Source organism: Pleuronectes platessa, chromosome 19, assembly GCF_947347685.1.
Source record: "Pleuronectes platessa chromosome 19, fPlePla1.1, whole genome shotgun sequence".
Taxonomy (NCBI): Eukaryota; Metazoa; Chordata; class Actinopteri; order Pleuronectiformes; family Pleuronectidae; genus Pleuronectes; species Pleuronectes platessa.
Genome location: NC_070644.1, coordinates 11,635,713 through 11,661,665, shown reverse-complemented (window position 1 = coordinate 11,661,665; position 25,953 = coordinate 11,635,713). Strand labels below are relative to the sequence as shown.

The following is a 25,953-nucleotide window of genomic DNA, read 5'->3' as shown; positions in this document are numbered from 1 at the left end:
AGGGCTAATGTTAGAGATTGTTAAAATATAAACAATTTATAAAATGTAGTATTGGGATACAACTAAACATGCTGTTTCTGTTCAGATAAGTTCTAAATCCCCAGTGCAATGTTAGCCTATATTTAATGGAATAAAACATTGGCTTGGAGCTACAGGATACAAAACCAAACCAACAAAACCATCTCACAACTGACACAGCAATTGATTTGTTAACCAGACTCAAGATTCAACACGGCACAACAGTACAAATATTGAATACTTTGCATTTTCTCAGTACCCTGGACACCTCAGATATCAGGTGTGACACAGAGACCTGCCACCTACAGGGGCTCTCCAGTGACTGTGTGGCTGTGAGAGGCTTCGGGGGTTTTCGACAGGTTTGGGGACAGTTGTGAGCTGAACCACCTGCACCTGCACGCCAGGCGATCCAGGAGTTCTGCTTCTCTTTGTGATGATGACTCATGAGTAAAAATACCAGAGCACCTGCTCAGAAAGCAAACTGGACCGGACCAAGATCTGTAGCTCTCCACAGAGAGCGGCTAGAGTCTACTCTTTTTCCTGTCCTTGTCCTGTCCTTCAACATCTGCAGGCATGCTATGAATGCTTTATGAGTCTGTGGCGCCCAGCACCATTTTTCCACACTGAGGTCTGTTTGGGCCGAAAGCCCGAGGCTGGCTGACACCAACAGACTCAACAGACTGATTCAGAAGGCTGGCTCAGTCGCGGGGGTGAAACTGGATGCTGTGCATGTACTCGCGGAGAAGTGGAGGCTGTCAGGGCCCAACCTCTCCACACTGTTCCAGTTAAAGAGATGGACATTTTGTAGCCAGGGACTAACAGCAGAGCTCCACTGACCCACACAGGAGGTCCTTCCTTCCAGTGGCCATCCAGATCCATCTCCAAAAGTTATCTGTGATTATTAACCACTGTTAGTTTACTAATAGTTCACAGTTGCATAGTACAGTTCATTGATTTCTTTGCACCATCCGTTTTATCCATACAGTGATTGTACCCCACACATTACGTTATTTGTTTGGCACATTGCATTTGTACCCTTGTAGTCACTTACTATGTATTTATTATTAATATTTACTGCAGTTTGGTGAATACCTTCATTGAAAAAAGCAATACTGTTGAGGCCAATCTTTGTGTCAGGCTCATTCAAAATCCTCTGACCACTTGAGAAAGTTGACTATCTTCATGACTTCGCAATCAGTCAAGGAGGTGCACAGATAACTGTAATTTTATTTTGGATTATGATCATGAAGTGGAGTGCACAGAATACACAGTATATAGTGAAGACTCCATTTTCAAAATGATCCCTTTCATACAAACAGTAATAAAGCTGAGCCCACGGCTGAATACTGAACAAACAAGCTCTGCTTCTATTTTTACATAATTCTGCCCTTTCATATTTCTTGAATTTAAATAAGGATATTCACTTGGAAGAGTTTTCCTGTCAAGTGCCTGGCTTTAAATGTCAGGTCTGTATAGGTAAAGTGACTAAAGTTAAATAAAATTGCAATAAAGGGAACAATTCTTTGAGACGTACCTTGACAACTTTATAATTAACCACGCTTTAAAATGTAGATGTAGTTCAACCATTATTTTGAAAGTACAAAAATTCACCAAGCTACTTTTGTGGAGTAGGTTAATACCGTTAGTCACAATGACATTACTGGGAAGCTACGAACTCAGAGAGGTACTTAATTCCATTTTACATAGTCCTTAACCTCTAATAAACTCTGCACACTCACCCCTGTGGAGAAGGCCACTGAAATTTGCATCCACTAAGCCAGTCGGAGTGAACGCACCACACGCTCCCACAACAGGCTGCATTTGAAACGGTGAAAGTAAAAAGTAAAAAGCTTGATTACCCCTGGTTGAGGTTGGCCTTACTTGTTTTTACTTTGAAGCAACTCTGCCCTTCCTCGTTTAATTTTCAAAACCATAATTAAAAAGGTTAATAAAGATACTCTTAATATCAATGTTGTGATACAATAGCATCTAAGAACGAGTAACGATTCTGGTGGAAATAGTTCCCACTAAGAGCAAGGTCTGTGAATTTCTCTCAGCACAAACCAAAAGCTACATTTCAATGCTTCAGACCACACAAACAAAACTAAATTGCATTTGCAGCCCCTCTGCAAACAAAATGGAACTCATCAGCATGGCTTGAGGAAACTCAAAAACATGGACCTGTGTGTAATATTGATGAACTGTTATTGACTTGGTAAAATAAATATGACCTTTTCCTTTCCTATATGCCCAGTGCCTTTAAATGGATAGTCTGTAATATTAAAACCAGCTAACCTACAAGGATTAATAAAGGAGGCCCAGTGTCAGGGCTGGTGATGGAGACAAACATCTTCAGTTCAAAGCCGAGCTCGGTTAAGCCGACAATTACCTTCACTCATCTATTTCACATGAAACAAACTCCATCGGGTTCTGTCAGCGAGCTGAAGGGCAGGAGTGAAATAGGGGCGCGTCCCGTTAAAAGCCACGGCCACGGTACATTTCACCACTTCATCAGCGTGTCTATCATGACTGAGTGACTACATCAATGCCTGCGTAAACACTTTGGCGAAGAGCACCATCCAGAGACTCCATAAGGATCCCCACAGGACTTTGTTCCACAAAACAGCTCCGGATAATGAGTTTGTCTGCATTATTCAGTCCGCCACATCCTCCTGTGTTACAGCAACTAATTGTTAACCAAATACAGAACACTGGTGCATTACTCAGACTGAGGTGGGCTTTCAATCAGCTTTTAATCAGTCACACCACATGGACGTGTTTAGAAACTTATTTATGGACAGTGCATGTGATCTTGAAAAGACTGATCCCTAAGCAGCAGGCACCTACAGTAACCAGAAAGGAATAGATGTATTTGTTTACATGTACTATGATGGTTACTATGCAATATGATATGTTTTCATACAGTATAAACTAACTTGAAGTTAGAGATATAATAAGCAGGGGCGGACTCCTTCCCAGGCCGCACTTTTCACGCAAAGCACCATGACCTCTAATCTCATGGGACAACCTTATTAGTGGATGTAACGGTTACCAGACTAGTAAACAAGTAAACAGAAACTCACTGCCCTCGGCAATCTTTTCAATAGCGTTATCTTTGTTAAGTGCCATACAAATATTAAGATTTACAAGGACTTTTACTCTAAAATCCCACATCAGATTTTCCTGACATTCCGAGGCAGTGAACTGTCATTGTGAAGCGAAATTAATCTGTGGAAGCGAGTCCTTTATTTGTAAAATCAATTTGAATGAAAGGGGGAAAACAGTGGAAATATGATATTTCAGAATGTCCTAATATTGTCATTGTGAGACTCTGAGGTGGTGAACCGTCATTGTGAAGTGAAATCAGTCTGTGGAAAGAGGTAGTTTCTCAATGACACTATTATTTTGTTGCTTGTATGCAGGTTTTTTCTTCATTAAAAAGTTTGACTAACTAACAAAGTTTGAGCAAAGTAAATACAATGTATTTCTTTACATGCTTATCTTGACCTCAAAGTGAGGCTAACAAGTGGGTTTATATCCTGGGAGGGTCAAAAACAGACGACGCTCGCCAATTTTACGAAGGCGCGTCCTTCTACTGATGAATCGCTTAACTCGCTGTACACTTAATGGAGCTCCTCGGCTGTGAAGTAAACAAACACAAAGTTCTTGCATTCCGTTGAAGTGCTCCACTTGGCCATGCAGTTACAAAAAGGTATTTTTCATCCCACGGTAACAGTGACAGTCAGGAGAAAGAAAACAGACAAAAGAAACAAACGCTTTTACCTCTCAGCTGCAAGGAGAGGCTGTAATATTTTTCAAAACTCCAGTCCTGCAGACGCAGACTCTGATCAGATCAACATGTAGCAGAAAATATGGCTGATAAACTTCTCCAGCTCACTTTAGATCACTGATTAGAGCCACTGAGCAAATGGAACGGCTAATTAACCGAGAGGCGCGCGGCGTTCCCCTTCACGTCAGGACGAGCAGATGTTTACAGTTACCATGGGAGTTCGTTGCTCCTGAGGCAATTTCCTAAAGTCTGTGGGAAGTTTGGATGTTTGCAGCATCGGATAAAAACAAAAAAAAACAAATGCAACAATTTCTCGGATGCACGTTAGTCATAAACATTCAGTACCCAGTGATCGCTCTGATTTAGCCTCTCTGAATCACAAATTAGTTTACTGAAGATTCAGCATCACCCACGAGTGTTGAGTGAGGAAAGTAGTCTGAGAGATCTACACTCAGGTAAAATGAGGGTTTTTCTGAGCAAATATTTTCTAACAGATTTTCAGCTGCCTTATTAGAGTAGCTCATGACCCTGCTGAGGGGATGCCACTGAGACACAGTAGTAAAGGGCTGAAATTGTGGATGTCGTGGTGCGATGTCGATGATGGTTTGCGTCACGATGTCAGCATCAACATCATCAGCAGTTCTGCCGCTGTGATCGTCCAGGAGCCGAGTCAAAGGGGAGCTGCCAAGGTGCATTATCCAGCGGCCGATACCAGGCAGCGGCCCCTGAGTCCAGTCAACATGCTGTCGTGTTGGATGTGTAACAAAAACAATAATAAAAATAGTAGTAAATAGGATTAATAGGGTGATTTTCTGGATGTGAGCTGTGGTTTATCGCAAAGAGCAAAACAAACAGCGGAGAGTGGGAGACTCTTAACTTGTGTTTATTATTTTGTGAACCTTTCATAAAAACTTGCTGACCCCTGACCGACTATATGATCTCCCTGTTGGCAAACCAAACCGTGGTGATTAATCAATTTAAACAGCCACTGACTCTGTCCTCTTTGGTTTATCACGGGAAAGCTTCTTTTGTACTTGAAATCTGACTTTAGGATCAGAGGATGAGATTTGCATTCCAAAGAGATACTCAACAACAACAACAACAACAAGTTACAACATCAACACTGCCAACACATGGGAACTGATAACATATGCAATGTAAAAAATACTAAGTGGTACTAAGGGCAAAAGTTCCCTTTGCCCTTAGTACCACTTGGCTACGACAAGGTATTTGAATATCATGCAGATGTGAAGATGGTCTTGCATTAAACCACTACCAAACATTACCTCCTCTACAATAGAGACATTTCCTCAAAGTCTTTGTATCGTAATATCATGACTTTTGCTCCATGGAATAAAAAATGTATTCTTGTAAAATTACGACTTTATTTTCAAAATGTCATCAGATGTTTTCCTTTAAGTGGCCCTAACACTCGAAAACTGATTTGCAGAATTACTTTTGAAATTTGTTATGTTAATGTTGAGACTCAAGTCATTCGATTATAACTGCATTTTTTGCATGGAACAATCAGATGTGGATGGCGGGACCTCTGGCACAGCGTGTTCATGTGGTTAGAGAGCACGGCCTCCAGCACCCGCACCGCCACATGAGTATTTCCCTTGCAAATCAGAGTTTTAATTAAAACAATGCACTGTTGCATCAGTGTTAATCATGTGATATGAGGTGGGCTGTGACCCCTTTTAGCAGGTGCTGTAAACTAATTTTGTGTAGTGAAAAGGTAAATGAATGGGCTGCGGTGTTTCACAGGCGTATGCTGAACTCCTGTTTCACATTCCAGCTTCTTTACCCCAATTTACATTATTGTAGAAGTGCAGCATATTTACGCAGCAGAGGGATTTATTTGGCATTCACATGAAATCACCGGCCGGGGCTGATGCCAGTTTGATTGCATAGACGAATGATTGCTTGGAAGTGATGCTGATGCTCTGACAAGTTTTGGGATGTTGAGCTTTACTCATGCACAACAGCCTCCACTGACCGGCTGGATAAAGAAAAAAAAAAGGTTTTATATTGTTATATGTGTTGCCAATATGTTGTTATTGGACTGTGGGAATTTCCAGATCCATAACCTTGTTAACACCACTTCCCTGGTTGGGTTTGCTGCTCAGTTCCCTACGTGCACAGTCCACGTTTTTTTTAATGATGCTTCTCCTTTGTCACATTAAGCTTCTAAATCGCAGACCTCATAAGGATTTAATAACCCGATTAAAGGCTTGATGGGTACTTTGCTTTTTTTATTTCAATTGAGCTGTTATACTTAAAAAATATATATTTATAAGCAAAGCAGGCAAAGCATTTACTGTATATTTATGTTATTTATACATTTTTTGTAATGAGCTTCGTTCTTTTCTTTTTCATCAGTGTACCTAAGCAACGCTCTTTTAAAAAAAAATTTTAATGTCAAATAAAACAAATGACATTTGCCTAAAGCAACAAGCACACGGCCGTAAAGTAGCTGCAGCCGGTTCCACTGATGGAACAAGAGGGAAGGCAGCAAAAATAATGATGTGACATTCCAGTGTGGTTGTTTTGCTGTGTTGAAATGTAATTGAAATTCTCTCAGAATGTCAGAAGCGACACTAATGCCAGCGTCATGGAAACACTGGAGGGAAAGCCGTCAAGCCGGATTTTTGATAACACGACAAACGCTGATGTTCCTGCACGTGTTGAGACCTCTCAGGAAACGTGTGTGCTGTGTTAATGGGAGTATAATGGTACACGGACCGCACAGGAAACAATCCTCTGCGCACAGCGTGGAGCCGCGAGCCGTGTCACACTGACCTGACCTCCCCCGGATCCTCGGTAACCAACACGTCCGTCTTGCAGCTGGCGATGGGGTTGATGGACAGCTCCACCGGTGGCACCACGAAGCTCTTGCTGACTGGCAGCCACAGGCCCTGGCCCAGACTGTAGAGCGATCTGTGTTGGCACGGACACGCAAAATTAATATCAATCACATTACTGTCGCGATTACACACCGCCTTATTACACACAAGCACATTTTAGAAAGTGTGTGAAAGAACAAAAGCATGCCAAAAAATAACATTGCAGGAATTATTTCATACAGTTACAATGAGTGTGATTCACACAAGATAATAGGCAGTATTCATGTTCTATTCATTCAGGCTATTGACATAGTATATAAGAAAGACATGTTTTTATATCATACTGAATATAGATTGAGTCAACAACATGGATTATTCTAGAAACATCTCTTGCAGCATTGTGTAGTCATGGATATAAAAGATGCATTCATTTTACATTGATCACTGCGCATGGTGGTTAAGGAAACATGTTTTTTTTTTCCATTATTTATTCATTCATTCATTATTTCTCTCAGAAACTCAAGGACACCTGTGTACCCTGAGTAAGTGCTAACTTATCGCTGTTCGTCTGTGAAGCAACGGTGGCACAGCTGGAGACAGAATTGGACTTGGAGAAACACATTACAGCTGCAGCTGGGATGGCATCATTTTTGTATTACTAATTTGAGAAAAAAAAGAGTCTCTAATGGTCTCTGCAGCGTGTTGCTTTGCGTGACACGTTTGCAGACGGCCGTCATTAAAGACGGAGAGAAAAAGATAATCATTTGGTTCCGATAGAGATGCTTCTACTGAGTGAAGCTTAATACCCCCAGGAGGGCACCCTGCGGGGCGCCTCCACTCGGCGCTTGGGAAAAACAACACCTGGCGGGAGCTCACAATATCACACAGAACTCGGCTGTGCGTTTTTAATGCTTCTGAGCAGGTGGGCAACAGGAAGGCAAATGACAAAATACATATATAACAAATCTAGAAACCCAAGCTTGACTGTGCTCTTTGAACATCTTGACAATGCATTGAATCAAGTACTCTCATTCAATATCTTTACCCACCTTCGTAACATCATCTAAGTTTATCCATCGTTATATATCACTGACATGTACATGACCTGATTCGTGGAACAGCCAAACCTGAGCATTAAAAAACACTTGAACTAGATCAAGTCAACGCTGCCGGTTTATTAACAGGAATCAAAGAATCTGGTACATTACACTCATTGTGACCTCCCCTCGCTATCTGCCAGTTCAAACCCCATTTGAAGTTCACGTTTGAAATATAACATCTACTCCAGTTCAAAGGATGCTTGTTTTCTCAGAGTTCCAAGCATCAAATATAAAAATAAAAAGTTGAAGGCAGCACTGGCTTCCTCCATATCTGTGAAACCAATCAATGTTGTGATTAGGCTCCTGTTTTCACCACTGACTGACACTGAAGAGCAACAGTCATTTCACCAATCCTTACTGATAGCCTCACTTTGTCTGTTATCTGCATCAATGTGTGTGTGTGTGTGTGTGTCCATCACCTGTAGAGCTTTTTGAATTGAATTTGATTTGTTTGAAAGGTGCTGCATAAAAGTTGAATTGACTGACTGGTCGGTTGGTCATACTGTTTTGGATATATAGTATTATTATAGAGGTATTCATCTTCTATGTAATTAACATTCTTCTGTAATTGCATCACAATCACTCTCCTCTTTAGAAATCTGCGACACAAACTCTGAAAAGGCTTCTTTAGGTTTTTTATTTATTTTCTCTAAATGTATCTTTAAAAAAGCCTCCATCCACAGAGAGTCTTGATTATAAAGCAGGAAGCATACTCCCCGATCACCAACAGGTCTAACAACTCCACCATGGCACTTAATGACATATTTCAGATGTTGGCTGATGGTGAAGAGATCCTTTGAGCGTTTGCACGTCTTAAAAAATGTAAGACACAATGACCCCATCAAGAATGAGCAGCTGAACAAAAATGGCAGTAAAAGCATTTGAAAGGAGTCAGACAAGGAACTGGCCCTTTGGCTGTTTCTCCCCACGAGAGCCCATGGGTGAGACTTCACCTCCGCACGGGGTGTCTCTGTGTGTCCGTTCAACTGTGTGTCTCTGTGTGTGTGCAGGAAACTCATCTGTATGCTCCGTCACACAAAAGCACCCCCCCCCCCCCCCCCCCCACACACACACACACGAGCATGCCAAGAACAGCGCCATCCTCTCGCTGTGTGTCCCCGGAATCACAGATGGCCGGCAGAAGTCGTGCACTCAGGAGAAGTGAAGGACTCACCTGAAGATCCTCTCCGGGGCCTGCTCCCCGGTAACTAGGTCATAGCCTGTCTCCAAGTTAGCATACGGCCAAGGACTTGACAGGAGGACATGGAAAGACAGAAGAGACAGACATATATTATATATTTATAAATAATAAGTCATGAATATTAAATGATGTGTGCGTTTTATTTGTATAAACTGCAAAGATGTTGTTAAGTTAAACATATACTCCTGTATCTCAAGAGCTTGTTCATCTTATCATTTATATACTTGGCATTTGTATTGCCCAGGGAAGTGCAGTGTGCCATTTGGACGAAGGATACGTTCAATAATAATAAACACTGAATAAATAAGCAACGGGATTGGCGATCTGTAGCAGTGGCGGCTGGGGGACTCATCAATATAAGTAGCGTTATCGAAAACAACAACTGATTCTCCAGTTCAAGGTACAGCCAACAGAGTGGAGCTTCACTGAACTTTGAACACACGGGTGAACGGCTCTTTGAGCAGCAGCGGCGGCTCCAGGGTTCTGCAGACCGAGTCCTGCAGCCGCTCAATTACTACTTTTACAGTTTCAGAAGGAAAGCTGCAACAAGCATGACTACAGGCAAAGGAAACATTCCAAACAGGCAGGTTTAGAACTTATAATACTATATAATACTATGATAAAATACAGTTGACATCCATGAAACTCACTAACAATGGGACCTTTTGAGGAACTGACGATTGGGAGTTGCTTATAACCAAAGAGTCAAAAAGACGACGGATTTGAATTACTTTTCCCTTTGTACATAATTGACATAATTTGTATTTTTCACTCTACTTATCCGTCGCTTTTCCTCTTTCACCTTCCTCCCTCCACTGATATCTTGTGTTGTTACACACTATAACATCCCTCCTACATTCTCCTCTTCCCTTCTCCGCTCCTGATTCTCTCTTCAAAGTCTACTTCCTCGAGTTAAAAGTCCATACAGGTACATTTGCATGTTTTAGCTCATTAACTGCAAACTGCTTATATTTCACATTAACGGTGACCATTTTCTTTGCGAGCGTACATTAAGTTGTTTGATTGATTCTCCGTCCCGGTTTCCATTTCCTTTTTTTAACACTCTGAAGATCAACTCGCGGAGACTTGAAACTTGCTAAACCATCACGACGGACAATTCACCCTTGATTTTACGCACAGTTAATATCGCAGGTTCAAGCAGTTGGAAGTGCAGACTGCAAAACCGGGGCCGTTTGAGTTCAGGCGAGGTTCCAGATGTGAGAGGGAAACATGGGAGAGTACTTACCCCTCGTTACGCCCCCAGTCGCTGCGGATGCAGAGGTGTTTATGGACGGGATCGGGGGAGTAACCCTCATGACAGCTGCATTCTCCTGAGACAGAGACAACAAGGAGATGTTTATTAAATGAGAGGTTTCCCCGAGTTATCTGACTTTCCACTGAGCAAAAGTAATAGCAAATCACTCTCTTAAGACTGGTCAAGATGAAGCTGCTTGTTTCCACTATTGATTTTCCTCCCAGGACACTAGAGTACACAAACTCCATTTGTTAAAGCCGAGTTAAATCTACTGTTTTAAACAGTAAAAGTAGATGTATCATTCTTATTTGTCATTTTAATTTGGGTTATTACTTGAAAACCTCTTCATGTTATCCAATGCTCAGAAAACACATCACTTTCCTCAAACTGAAAAAAAGCGTGGGTCTTTTAAAGCAGCGCAAAGTAGCACCAGTCACTGTTGAAATGAGGAAATAGTGAGGTTTACTGTTTGCTTCCTGTTTTACAGTGAGTCGTTATCTTCAACTTAAAGGTTACTTTTTTGTCCTTGAGAATTTCGTGTCACAGAACAAGATCTCCGCTCAGGTTTCCCTCAGTTGGAGAATTTGCAGCGCAGCACGAGCCACAGACGTTCAGTCAGTAGCAGGAAATCCTTGAGCTCTGGTCAGTATATTTTCTGGCAACTGGTGCCACTGCATCACCAGCTATATTTATGATTAGATCTTTCATTGCATCCTTTTACGAACACCCAGTGTTTTCTGTCGTGTCTATTTCATAACGCATGCTCGGATTGGTTAGAGATCAGTGAAATGTGTTTGTGGATTGTAACATATTGTTGTTGTGCTGCAGGCTCTTACATTTGTCTTGTGTTATAACAATCTCGAGAAGTGACGTTCACTTATCCACGGAATCAACAGAAGGACGTGATCAAAATATGGTGCATCTCACAAACTACTCTTATTGTTCGTGTAATGCTGTGGTTTCTGTTTTGCTTTACCTCTGCATCTGCAGTGGCAATTATCTTTGAACGTTGTGAAAAAGAAAAAAACAATTAAAAATGATCACGCCAATGCGTCTTCTCTCTGGTGAATTACAATAGTTTCAATGCTAATATCAATTTTAAAATGATGGAAAAAAGAAAATTAAACCCTCACCCTCGCTGCTCTGTGCACATCGTGAGCGTGTGGTCCTCTGTGCTATTACATTACAGCTACTCAAATAACATTAAACTACGCTTTGTTCTAAGAGGGTCAATTTCATCGGTTTCATAAAGACAGAATTGCCTTCTGGTGTCATGTGAGGTAGCGTGTGGAGCCCTCTGCATGTGGAAATGTCTTTTCAAGTGGATGGAAGCGTTTGTGAAATATTAACCGATAGTTTACCAAGCTTTCTATTAGCGCTGTTCCAGAAATAAATCCGACTGACTGCTCTCTGTTGACCTACGGAAGCATAACACTGGAAAAAAATGTGCAATGGCCACCCAGGCAATACCATTCACATTTTATCACCTGGCGTTTAATAATTTAGGGGTTGACTTAACAGGCCTCAGACTCACTGGGGGGGGGGGGGGGGGGGGCACTGAAATGTCCATATTTTCGTGTGGCCGTTTTATGTGGCCTTTTTAAACGAGGAGCAAGAGCGCTTTGGACGTATCCGCTTTTAAAATGTGGATGCAGGAAAACATTTTGAATAAAAGATGAAAAGGGCAGAGACCCGAGGATTATTGACGCATCCATATTGAGAATTGTCATCATCATTTTATGATATAATGGATGTTTTCCACAGATTCCCCTTGAAATGTCAGGCAAATCTGATTCTAACAATATTAACCCCTAATGCTACGAGTCCTCCAAGTTGAACATCAACACCGTTCAGCGCTGTCCGACACACAGGTATGTTCGCGAGCCGGACGATTTCAAATTTCAGTCCCTTTCAAACCATCTTTCTTAAAATAAAAACAGTTTCCTGATCTTACACCTATGTGGTGATGGCTTGGTAACACTCGCCTTGCTTTGGGTTAAGGAACAACCACACTAATGGAAACCAACGTTGATCAAAGCTGGAAAGAGTACCATTCATCTAACCACATTTCGTTGACCCCTCCATCCTCCCTGACTTCCTCCCTCCGCTGAGTCAGTGGTTTTATAACTTCACTCTGTTTCTGCCTTTGCTCCTGAGAGAAAGAACAGAGTCATAATTGCGACTTTTAATGCTGGTGGGGATTTGTATTGTTTTTATGCTCCCAGGCACACAACATGTGTCCTCTTCCTGCTGCAGCCACACACATCTGCACGTGCATGCAAAACACGTACACCCCCATTTCCCCACTGCTGCCCATTAAATACACATATAACCTAGTTATAATTAATTCTTCCTGCCTGCCAGAAGCAGTGTTAAGTAAAATCTATCTTTAGCAGGTGCAGTCAGGTCACATGTTACCAGTTATTCTTTCTCGCACACGCACACCTTGCCCCGTCTGCCAGGGGCTGGAATTGGCATTTTCATTAGCAGGCCGCCAGCGGTGGGGCTAACAACAGTGACCCAACTTGAGATTTGTTCCCCTACACATTCAAGGGGAGGGATTTACATAGCCAACGCGGATTTGCTTGTGAGACTGCCTGACTGCACCTCTGATTAATCGGGGAGGAGAGACGGAAGGCGGCTGAATCCAGGAGCAGCGCAGACAGGACCCTCGACAGGACAGAGCCGGCTGCTGACAGAAGTTATATTCCGCTTGTGTTCGCTTCTAAGAGGAAAACATCTCGGCCTAATGGGACGGCTTCGCGGGGTTTAGATGTTGTCATGCACAGCAAACAGAGAGCTAATTTACGAGTGTTCCTTTGCTGAACGAGCTGTGAGCAGAGCGAGTCTGAGATCCAGTAAAGGCGACAGACGTGAAGGCCACACTTGCATTCTGTCAGGTAAAGTATTCCCTTGATGTACCCGTACAACGGTTCATATGTAAATATACAGATTGCCCACATAAAGAAAATATGTGTACCAGACAACATAAAGCAACACGTCTGGCAGGTTACCTACTTTAGGAAAACACAATGGCTGGTTTGGAAACAAATAATTGACAGTGGTTTTTATTTACCCACCCAAAACTGAAAAATCCAAAAGATATCTACTGTACAATAGTTGGTTCCCTTATCTTGAAGATTACACTTTAAAACACTGTAATTCATCAAATTTATATAAATGTAGAAACAAAATACCTTGAAAATACCTTATATAAAGCTCAAAACAAATATAATATATCACTTATAGTTTGAAAACAAAGTTTGATCCATCACCAGCGCACATATGTCTGATTGCTGTATCCTATATGATCCCTTGTCTCCACTCCTGTAGGTATATTTTTGAATGTCTATTTCCTAGCCTGTGGATAACGGTAAAGTGGAGCAGTGATACTAAATTAAGCTGAAAACCAAACATAGAAAAAAAGGGTACATAGTCCCCATTGTTGTTGTTTCTGCCGCATGCTCATTACACAAAGCAAAGGTGAAGTCAGCTGTGATGTCATTGTTTGCCACACACTCGGGGATAGAAACATGAGGGTTTGAAAATCCACCCTTAAGAAGGTGGTTGTAAAAAAAGTCTGTCTTAATGGATCAAAACACCATCTGCATGTGGACGAGAGGAATTTAGGAAATTATCTAGCAGAATAAATGATTGTGCGAGACAGCAATTGACACAATGACTCAGTTTGGCCCTGGAAAGGTGGAGCATCAGGCGAGTCCGACAAAACAAATAAATACATTGATATGAATGAAGCAGCGATGAAGTGTGAGCTCTTTGTCAAAATACTGTTAAATTGCTGTGGGTGAATGTGAACGTACAGTAACTTATTGTGTTGCGTGCACCCACCACAACAACAGAGGCATTGACCTGAGAGTTTGTGTACATTCATGAGCGTCCTCTTCACTACATGCTGTCCACAATCATGTCATTGTGTAAACTGTATTTCCCCTCTACCCTCACTGTTACAACAAAGTGTGAGCCTCCACAATTTACTAATAAACTTACTTCCCCCATCTATATAATCAGTTTAGATGAACCTATCCCCCACGGCCTAAAGCCTGTAGCAATGCGTGGCTCCACTTTCATTGAGAGGTGAAGCTCATAATTTATAACTGCATTTTAGAGTACATGTATCTGAATGTCTTCCCCCCCCTAAAAAAAAAAAAAGATACTGAAAGAGCTTGACACATTTTTTTGTTTCTTCTCCAATTCTAAATTAGTATCATAATTGTAAACCTGTCAGTTAATATGTGGATGTGTGTGTGAGTCATTAGTGTGTCTTCTTATAACAAGTGTATAGATGTTGCGTTGTGCTTTGATTAACACGTTGGCTACAATGGGTTTCAAATGGCACCGGGGGGGTGATAATCAAAGCCGGAGCCATAAGCTCTTTGCAGGTAGCTATTTTGGAAAGGGATAAATGGAAACAGGGAAGTCACTGAACCGGAAGTTTCTGTCTTAGCTTCAGCTTTGATCACGAGCAAAAAGGAAACCCGTCCCCTCGTCTCTCAAACTCTCAACCTATGTTGAGGGGTGCTACCAAAAGGTCAACACCATGCACAAAATGCACAGGTATTAATAATGCAGTGCAACTTTTCAAAAATACAGCCGCCCTCTTATTGACACTGACAGATTGCATTTATTGCACGAGTCAGATATTAGAAAGGCTGTTTAAAAAGTGTCTTTACTTAATTTAATTCACAATGGGGAGACTGGGAAGCCGATGGGAGGAAAGAACAACGGCTAAATAATTAAGCGCAGGTTATTGATTCCCATATGCAGCTTACAAATTAATCTCTATAAACAGTGCATGTGAATGTGCAGAATCTGTGGGAGAGGGACGGGAGTTAGAGACCAGGAGCCTCCCGGTTTCCGTTTCTCCTTTGACCAATCACGTCTGAGCAGGTTTCACACCCCCGCAGGTAAACAGTGCATGCGGAGAAGAGGTCGAACACATTGATCGAACTTGCTCTCATACACAGACAAGTTGTATCAGCAACAAAATGTTGTCTGGACCGGAAACAGCTACAAAAAGTACTGCAGTTTGTTTTTTGTGGAGAAAAGTTCAGCTCGTGTGATAAAAGTTGTGCCTCAATTAAATACATATTTCTAGGTGCAATGTAAAAGGGGATTGGCCAGCCTTTAATACTTTGCAACTGTGATGACACTTCAGGAAGCTGGGATTATGGCAAAAAACCTGGAATACTGATGGTTGGCTGTGGAAACAGTTGGTTTAAAGGCAAACCCATTTACTTGTCCTCTATTAGACTGAAATGCAAATTTTTTGTCTTTAAAATACATCTAAGACATCCAGGTGCATTTGCAATGTATCAGTCCTTAATTCAACAATTGCAATGTTGTGCCAAAATGCACAGCAATTTGCTCAGCACTGAAAAATCAGCTGCCACCTGAGCTGCACCTGTCCTACCAAACTCACAGGTTCAAACATGTTTGATAGGTGCGCTTCATTTCTAGGAAGGGTTTAAAAAAAAAAAGAACAAGACATGGGATTTTCTTCATGAATAGATATTGATTTTTTTTTAAATTGCACAGACACTATGTTGTCGTTTGCTTTGTTCCTGCAGGAAAATAGAGCCGTTAGAGTATGAATTTAATGACAGGTCTATGGCCTGAGTCTCTTCTTCCAAATTTAATGTGGAACATTCATTGTTTCTGGTGGGAATAAATTAGGGCTCTGCACAAATTGATTAAAAAATGTATTAAAAAACGAGTGGGACTGTATAATCAATAGACCGGAAGCCCCAGAATATTAGTCACTGCCACCAGAGGCTAATTAATCATCAGACGATTGTCAGTGGGCTCCCAGATTGTTAGATATGTTCCCAAAGCATGTCTATCTGCACTGTCAGGAGAAGAGAATACAGCATGCGGTGGTACACATGTCAGGGGTTCACACACTGTGAACCCCTGGGAGCTGCGGGGGGAAACATTTATGAAGCATTTTCCACCTTGTTTGAGATGAGGTGCACCGGCCCAGAAGCAGTTCCAGCTGTAATCTGAAATACACCTCGCAAGCAATCAGCAATTTTTTGCAAAAGCATTTAAGAGAGAACCGGGCAATTAACAGGAAGAGATACGTCTGGTTGATTACACATTCCACCGGATTAACTAACCTTTACGCAGCTCGCAAAGCATCAGCTTCATGCAGCGGATTCTGCTGCAGGCATATTAAAATGTTGTGGCTGAGGAGAGGCGGTTAAACTGACTGTAGCCGCTCTGCAGAAAGCTCAATAATAAGAAGACGAGGGAGAGAAGGAAGTAGGACAAGGAGGAGTGGGGTGTGCTGAATGACTTCATATATTGAAAAGACAAACTTCTTAAAAAAAAGATGAAGCTGTGAGTAAACGCAACACACAAGGAGGGGACAGGAAGTTGTGATTGTGTGATCATTAACTGAGCTGCTAATCCACTATGGCAACGGCACTGCCTTTACATTTACAGTCAGTATTTGGCTGCGGTTTCTCCGGGACTCCAGTGCTGCCAATCTGCTTTGTTATTAGCTTGGCCTGGTTTTGGATGTGGTGGCTCATTCATTTATATATTTTCATAAGCCATATTTTCTTTTATGCGTCCTTTATATCATGCAGTTTTAATACCGTGGGGGTTCACTCATGAAGTTTGCAGACTCATGAGAATAACGAGTAAATAAAAGCTGAAAACTTGTGCTCCTTAGGTAGGTTTGATTTTTGCAACAGAATTATAGGGCAATATGAAGAAAATACAATTTTGGATATAAGAATTTCATAATATTCTGTGAAAAAAAAACAAGAAAAAGAATACTTACTACGAGAATAAAGTCATATTATAACAAGTATTAAGCCATTATATAACAGGCCTATAGTTGTTCAGTTATAGAAGAGAAGGTGATAATATAATGAGGTTAAAATAATATTTTTTGCGAGGTCATATTATGCAATGCATAAATAATATCACAAGAAAAATAATCACAATATTACAATGAAAAAAATATGTTATTCAATAAGAAAAATTAGGCAAATTATTCCAAGAATAAAGCTGTAATTTAATGAGTAAATGGTCAACTTATCACGAGAATAAACCTGTAAATGAATGAGTAAAAATAGTCAGTTTCTAACATTAAACAGATATTTCATCTGAGCTTTACGTGCCTTTATCGCCTTGTGTGCGGCCTTAATAAATCAGGTTTTCTCATTTTTGTTTCAGGCAGATTTTATATGTGCAAAGTGAATGTTTTTTTTATGTATATCTGGCCCAGAATGCACGGATAACACGGCTCATTCAGCGATGACTCACTGATTAGAACACAATGTCGGCCTAATGTCGAGGTAAACACCTGCGATTGGAAATGGCCATTTGATGACAACAATTATCTAACTGCAGTTGCTTTTCTGTTAGATTCAGCCAGGTTTCCACACACACACGAGCACGCACACACACAACCTGATACCGCACAGTGAGGATAGTGCCGTCCTGTGTAAACACCGATATGAGATTGCCAATACAATTTGTCACTATCATGTCACCAGTGTGTCCTCATTCTCCACCTCTCTTTCCTCTGTGCACCGGGGCCTCTGTTTCTAAATTAAGAGCCACAAATGTACGAGTGGCAATCACTTGAGACCACTCTTCCTTCCTCTCCTCCTTCTGTATTACCGACCCCGCGTTTTAAAGGATGTTTTTTCATTATAATGATTTCTAGGATCTCAGCGTGGCTGCATGGGCAATTTTCATTTCAAGGATCATGGTGTGGGCCCAGGAAAGACGTGTTGTTGCCCTGATGCATATGTATGCTGGTTGTAACGTTTTCCTGGGGATACAGCCATTCTGGTCAAAGACCTTGAGCAGAGTTTGTTCTCATAGGACTGTGTGTGTGTGTGAGCGTGTGTAATATACACCCAGTGGAAGGATATAGCAGGGGTATATGTTAACACCCCAGCAGTTTCAATTCCAATTAGGGGGGAGGTTGGTGGAGCCAGGGACACATAAAGTCAAATGAGGAAAACAAAGGCGACTCAGGAGGTTCACTGGGTCTTTATGAGGTTAGTTACGATGATGGATGGAAGTTTGCTGGAAGCCAACTATTCCTCCTTAGCGTGGTGTATATCTATATGACATAGGATGGATTGACCGTTCACACAGCTCATAATAACAGAGTGTTAAATTGAGTCATCATGGTATAATGGCTACACTGAGAGTTGCCTTCTTTATAGAGGTGAGGTTATTATTAATTACAAGTTCATTCTTTAATATCAGTCATAACAAAGCCGGGGGGGTAGAGTGGTCGTCCTCCAACCAGAAGGTCGGCGGTTTCGATCCTCACTCTTCCCCGTCTGCATGCTGAAGTGTCCTTGGGCAAGATACTGAAGCCCTCATGGCCCCTAGTAGATGTTGAATGCACTAATTGTAAGTCGCTTATTTGGCATTTGTAAAAAAGCCCACGTTCCAATTCCAGTTACCCAGAGCTAACTCAGCAGTGGGAGCAGTTAACTCGCACCATTCATCTCCTGACCTCCATTCAAGCAGCCGAGGCAAGGAGTAAAGGTGAAAGCATAGAAGATTGATTACCCGGGCACAGTGATACAATGACTGGTAGTCAACAGTAGCAGTCAACCAGTACAACACTGGAGCAGCGCTGAGGCGGCGTGATAGAGATGGACCGTGATAACGTGGTACGGGGAAACAATGCCAGCTCGTGATTAAAGAGCACATGGCAAAGAAAGTGCATCTGCGGGCGTATCTGCATACATCTGGAAAAGTGATGGATGTGATGTCTAAATGTGTAGATTTAAGGTTTCAATTTGTAGAATACAGTAGGTTTCCATTTGACACGTTTGAGTGTGAACTACTGCATACGTCGTATACGTCTGCCAACAATTGCAGTTTCTGTCTACATAAATCATTTTCTCTTGTGTCACTGTGACCTTTGATCACTGAAATCTAATCAATTAATCTTTGAGTCGAACATCCAAAGAAATTCTCCGAAGGCCGACTTGAGAGTTCATGTTCAAGAGGACAAAATCATATTTTGTCCCCGTGAATTTGACCTTTGACCAGCCAAATGCACTCAGTTCATTAGTGAACCGAGGTAAATATTTGGGTAAGATTTCAAACACTTTCACAAAGAAAAAAATTGTTGTGACGCTGACCTTTGACCTTCAGAGCTAATTAGGTCCTACTTGAATCCCAGTGAATGTGTGTGCCGGTTCAAATGAAATTCCCTAGGGCTGTCCTTGATATATCATGTTCACAAGAATGTGGGATCGAGAAACCTTCACTTTTGACCACTAAACTCTAATCAGATCATCTTTGAGTCCCAGTGAACATTTGAACCACATTTGACGAAAGTCCCTCAAGGTGGTCTTTAGCCATCGTGTTCAAAAGAATGGGACGAATATACGGATGGACAACCTGAAAACACCACGTGTCCGGCCACTTCCTGTCCCCAGCTTGGAGGCATAAACAAGCACTGTGGTAAACAGCTACACCTTTCACACATGAACACGCCAAAAAACTGCATGGATTAGAATACAAGCAATGGCCGTCCTCCATAGCTCCACAGGACACAGGGTCATGAGGAATGTGCAGTGCCAGAATCCGCACAAGCTTTATTAGGTTGGGTGATATGGATATTTCACAGAGGTTTGAGGTATTTCAACAAAGTTTGAACACCACCGCTCTACATTTATCTTTGGCAGCTTTTATACGCAGTGATTTTCATGTTCAAACGAAACAGCGCTATTCTGTCCATTGTCATAAGTTTACAAACCTTTAATAACATTTCCTATTGTTGCAGCCAGAGAGTCTCACTGCAGAGAGAGAGCTTTGCAGAGGCACATCCGCCCATGTGTGATTTACCCTTTCACATTTCCCCATCCAGGGGTTTGCCATGATGTCGGAATTGCAATAAATGTACTTGAATAATAGAGTTGGTTTCAGGTGGCTTGCGTGTAAGTGTGTGTATCATCATTGCACAGGTACACGCGTTAGAGGACAGTGACGGAAATAGAAACTCCTTTGAAGAACACCTTTAATTCGGCTGCCGGATGATTGCGGTGGCCCTCAGGAGATACAACATACTTACTGATGAAAAAAGAAGAAAAAAAAAGAAGAAAAATCTTGCTGCTGAAAAGCACAGATGAAAATGGAAATAAATGGAGGGAGACAAGGAGACTAGGGGAGAAACACGAGCGCTAATACAGTGAGAATGCTGAATGTATATGGCGAATTGAATTACAGCCGTTACTGATCTGACAGCGCATAAACACGCAGGGACCCGGTGCGCGCAGATCCAAATGAAGTCAGAATCCACATGTGTGCCAAGTCTATCTTTGGCATCTTGGTGCGCACCGACTGAGTCGAGTGTCTGGGGCTCTGATACATTATGCAGCAGCTCTCAACGTGCCCTTGACCGGGGTGACATAAATTTCACATACATTACAGATGTAATCCATTCTAATGAGCTTAGACTTTATCTTGTTGGGCACAGAATACACAGGGGAGTTGCGCCAACCACGGAAAGATAAATATCACACCGCACTCCCGGCTTTTGTTGGTATGTGTTTTTAATGTCAGCACAAATAGCTGCAAAACGCAAAAACAAACAGACGACCTTCTGTTTGTGGGCTCTAGACAACCAGTCGCTTGTGAATGTGGATGGTTTATTGGTTTTTGGGTGATTCTGCAGCCCTTTTTTTTTACAAACTATTTACCTATTGTATCTATGGAGGTTGAATCAGAAGGAGGCTGGTGTGGGATTGTATTGCACAGATAGGATGGCGTCCATTAGCAAGAAGAATTCAAACTAAATACTCTTGTGGTTTATTTGATACTTTACAGTAAAGTAGGATCAAAAATACAAAAATGTATCAAGAACTAATTTATTATGGTAATTTAGGAATCTAACTTCGCCTCGACACACCTCGTATCACCTGGCAAGCAGACATGTACCTGGTCATCTCATCATGCTCCCTTTGCCTTATATTTCTCAACCCACCCTTCCCCTTACCATCATCCATTACCTCTTCTACCTCATCCCTCCCCACATCCCTTCATCCTCTCTTTTCTCCCAAATATCCAATACCTAGTGTTCAAGATATGAAGTCGGGACTAAGTATGTCTTTTCCCTGATTCTGTTGCTGAATTTCTAATCTGCTGTTGCACATAATAAAAAGAAAAGCAACACATATAATATGATTCTGTGTTATAGACAAATAACAAATAGACCCTAGCATGTACATGTGATTATGTGTGTTTGTGTGTGTGTGTACTAACCTGTTTCCTTGTCACAAATCTGCTCACAGGGCTCAGTCGTCCTCTGGCCACAGTAGTCCTGCACCCACTGTGTGGACGAATTGGTCTGATAGTACAGCGTCAGCTTGGCGGGGTTCAGCCAATTAGAAACGTCCAGGAAGCTTCCCATACTGACCACAAAACTACTTCCTGAAAAAAAAAGAAAACCCAAGACAGAAAATTAGTTTCTCTGAAGAAAAAAATACATACAATAAAAAATTAGACAAGGGCTTGGTTGTTTGGCATTTTTAAAATACTATTTTCATGCTTCTGTTGCACAACCAATTAGAAAGCATCCCCATCCTGACCAGGCTGAATTTAAATTAGAAAATTAAGACCTATAATGTGTGTATTGATGGGATTTCCCTGGTAATTGCAGCACTGGGGCTAAAAGGCTTTCACGAGTCAGTTGGTAAACACTGTGCTCATTGACGCTGATTTACCTTTCTTTCTTACTGCTCCCAGACCAATCGTTAAAGTGTGATCACTGAACAAGGTTATCCCTAATTGATGCCAATGACTTCTGTTTCCAACGGGAGCTGTGAGGAGACTGTGCCTCAGCTCTGGTGAGCGCTAAGATTCGTAAATACAGCCATATCGTGCGGCTGATTGGTCGCAGAAGTTTAAATTGTGGCAAAAACTCCAGAGTAAGTACATGTCTCTGTCTCAAAGTGATGTGAAATGTATTTTAAAAACTCAGCAAAGGAAGAAGGACAGTGGTGTCAAGGTTAAACATTTTCAGAAAACGTATTCTCTTTCATAACGTGTAACCCTGTGATGGTGGTGTGCGGACTGGTTTTCTCTACAAAGGATTAATACTGATGGAAAAGCTTAGACAGTAGCTAGCAATCAAATCTGTGAGTCACAGGGAGAAAAATAAATTCACTGGCCCGATGCCCTGCAGTAAAATACAAAGCTCCATAGAAAAATCCCACACCGAACACTCTGCTCTTACATTGTGCTGCGGATAAAGGAACAATTTTCCACATCTATTCTTTTTATATTGTAGGTGTTCCAGATTCCTAATAGGAGACACAACCTCCTCCTACACTCAAAGTCACCAGCTGCTTCTGTTCACTTGGCACCGGGTCGGTCTGAGTCACTCAAAGTTTTACAGAAATAAACACGCTTTATTCTCTGACTATCACGTCAGTACTGTCTGGTCCTCAACAGCACTGATTGTAGCCATCATTCTGTTGTACATGTAATACAGACTGGGAGTAAGGGGATCTCTAGCAATGATTGTTTTCAATCCAGCTGCACAGACAACTCAAAAATACAAAGAAAAGATCTTTTTTTATGTACGATAAATACAATAACTTAAAATAGTGGACTAAGATGTCCTACAGAATCGTCCCATTGGCCGAATGCACGCAAGGTCATTGTCAAGTAAACACACATAGGTGTAATGTAATATTTCTTACAAGCATCATGTGGAGTGTCGAGAAAGGATAATAAGATGTGGGTTGCTCTAAGTGATTATTATTTGTTTACAAGCTAGCCTGTCCAGTGTGGACTGATGCGGTCACAATAAAGAAAAAAGCCAATGTCAAGCATCATTAGAGCTGAAAACATGCAACTAAACTTAATGAAATGTATAGATAAATGTGATTGGATTAAGTTCTTTGTTTTTTTTTTTGTCAAACAAGCATGACCACACAAGACCACACTTTGACAGGTGAGTGAGCTAATGGCTAAAAGGACAAGAACTCAATCGGGAAGTGGAATTCTGCAGCTGCGTTAGAGCTGCTAGAAAACTGGACAAAGGTAAAATTGTTCCAGTGTCAGTTTGTTTTAAAGAACCATTGCAAAGTCGATTCGTATATATAAAACACTTTTAACAAGATAGTGAAAATAAAAAACAAAAGAGAGAAGAAAACATTTCAAGTTTATCTTTCTGACCCTGTGGTTAAACACCAAACAACGGGTTGACATTGATATTTTGATATATATATCACATGGCTCCAACAAAGGTTACAACCAGCTGTGAGCATTATCATCACTACCATTCGACACCACACGCCTCGTAAATGACAAGCAGATCCAGCGATCGCATTCTAGAGGTTAGCCTGATTTATGTGTTCAATAATCCAGGATGGCTCTCAACGGATGTTGTAAACATTGAAATGACCCTTCTTGGGTAAAAGGTCCCAGCCCCCCTTGGTCTAAAAGCTCAAGCTGAAGTGCATCTTCCTCATATAGTGAAGTCATGAATGAATTAGCTATAAAATATGGGTCTGTGTAGCGTAATAGCAGGTCTATAGTCAGTGAACAGAAGCACAGGCTCATATTTTATATTGTCTCAAATGGAGCAGGTAATACAGAAACACTGGTTTAGATGGTTCAAAATGTATTTCCATGATCAAATAAGTAGTAAAATGTGTAAATAGTTATCATTGGCCTACACTTATCACTCTTGTAGTCATTGCCCAACAAACTGTTAAAAGGCTGAAACACACAAACACCCCTAACTCTGTTTAGAAAGGATCCCCAAAATAGAGCACCTCCCAGGTCAAGCTGACCAGAGATGAGGAAAACAGAGCTATTTCCTGCATCGCCGCAGTTTAGTGAACAGAACTGGCAGTGGCCCTCATTTTCTGAAAGAGTGGAGAAATGTAATGGCTTCAGTTCTCACACTTAGGAGGCGTTTGTTTTCATCATGGGTCAGTTTCCTTTAGACCTGTGAAGAAACCACTCATGAGTGCAACAGGACATCGCTGATTGTGTGTAATTCTGCAGTGCATGTTGTGAACTGACAGAATTGTATTAGATTAATACGCCTTCAACTCTTTTACAATCTGACTTAATGACACCTGATTTGACATTTGTATATTCAATATGTATGATTTTGAATGTACATTTTGGCGAATTGTTCTGTTATATGTCTTTCACATGAGGTTCATGAGTAGGCCCAGAGCCAAATGGCAAATATTAATTCTAATAATGTGTATTATTATTAAGTTTTTATCACCGCCTACACATTCTGTACTGGAGTTGATATCAAAGACATATCTGTAAAAGGGACTTTTGAGACCTGACATATGTATTTCTTTAGAATTTATGATAATATATAGGTATATTATTTTCAAACTAACTCCATTCACCTCTTTGAGATATATTTAGCAAGTAGAATGGCACTCTGTAGAGCTGGACCACGACCAAGGCCCAACTGTGCCCATATGGCTGCTGCACACTAGAGGATAATTGGTTATCGTTGATCGGTGAAGTATGGGGGGTTTACAAAATAATCTTGTTGCTACCCATTGATTTCGGAGTCTCACCGATCTCGAATTATGATGATTACCAGCTCCAATTAGAGCCAATAAGAGCGAGCTAACCGGGAAGCGCCACTAACCGTATGTGGCGTACCTATACAGCTGCGACTAATAACAATAGGTTTCCAACTCGCCTCCAGTTCACACTGTAAAATGTAAAACCCAATTACATCTTCTCATCCATGATTTCATACATAGTTTATTTAAATTTGTTACTGCAAAACACAACACATGACTTCTGTCCTCTATAATGTTTGTTTTTCTTCTGAAGTCACATTGAATCACGTGAGTTCTCCACACTGCAGTTAAAAAGGTGGTGGTATGCACAAGAAAGTTTTTTGCCAACTTTCCAATTCAACAGGAAGAAGAAGAATCTGTCAAGTTTCTGTGAGACTCAAACTCTCTGGAACTTTCACTGTGAAATTGTTTGACAGAAACGGCAACTGTGTGGTGTTACGTTCTGGCCAAATCACCTAGTGTGTGTGTTTGGAAGATCGTCAGATAAAAAAATCAGTTAAATCTGTCATCAGGTCTGTAGTCTCCCACATTTTTTGAATTGATCAAGAGTTGAAAATCCTCTAGTGTGCAGCAGCCTTTCATGAAACCACATTTAAATTCACGAGATCCAGATTCTTATTTAGATCCATAACAAATTGTACACAGTCATACATTCCAACTCTTAAACATCTGAATTAAAGCAATTAATAGCAATAATACAGAAAAACATTACAATGTTAACAAAAGAAATGAAAAACATTTCCTGGATCTGCCCCTTTATCCGGACCCGCACCAAAATGTAACGGATTCTTTCTTGGCCCAAGTCTCATCCTTCCACTGGAAATCAGTTTAGTTGTTTTTGTGTAATCCTTGTTACATACATACAACAACAACAACAACAAATGGATAGGGGTGAAAACATCACCTCCTTGGCGGAGGCAATACGCTGAGCGTGATGTTGACTTGATAGCCCCGCTCTTCCACTGCTCTCCACTTCCTCCCGCCACCTACCTCCACATTAACTTCTGTGTTTTTCGTTTTTCTCTCCCGTCTCCTGCCACATCTCATCTGTCTACTCGTCACCCATGTCGAGTTTTCTGCTCATGCAGATGTCCGACCTCATCACCTGCCTCCCATCACTCATTATTCCTCCAGCGCACGGAGAGCGTTTCACAGGGG

At 41.4% G+C, this 25,953-nt stretch overlaps 1 protein-coding gene across 1 annotated transcript in view; it reads right to left on the bottom strand.

The window, feature by feature from the left end:
• Nucleotides 1–25,953, bottom strand: part of LOC128424966 (astrotactin-2-like) — a 245,322-nt gene that overhangs the window by 102,349 nt on the left and 117,020 nt on the right. Inside the window, 4 exon segments of the mRNA XM_053411420.1 lie at nt 6,611–6,748; nt 8,929–9,003; nt 10,202–10,286; nt 21,485–21,652. Of these exon segments, the coding sequence (XP_053267395.1) occupies nt 6,611–6,748; nt 8,929–9,003; nt 10,202–10,286; nt 21,485–21,652 (466 nt within the window).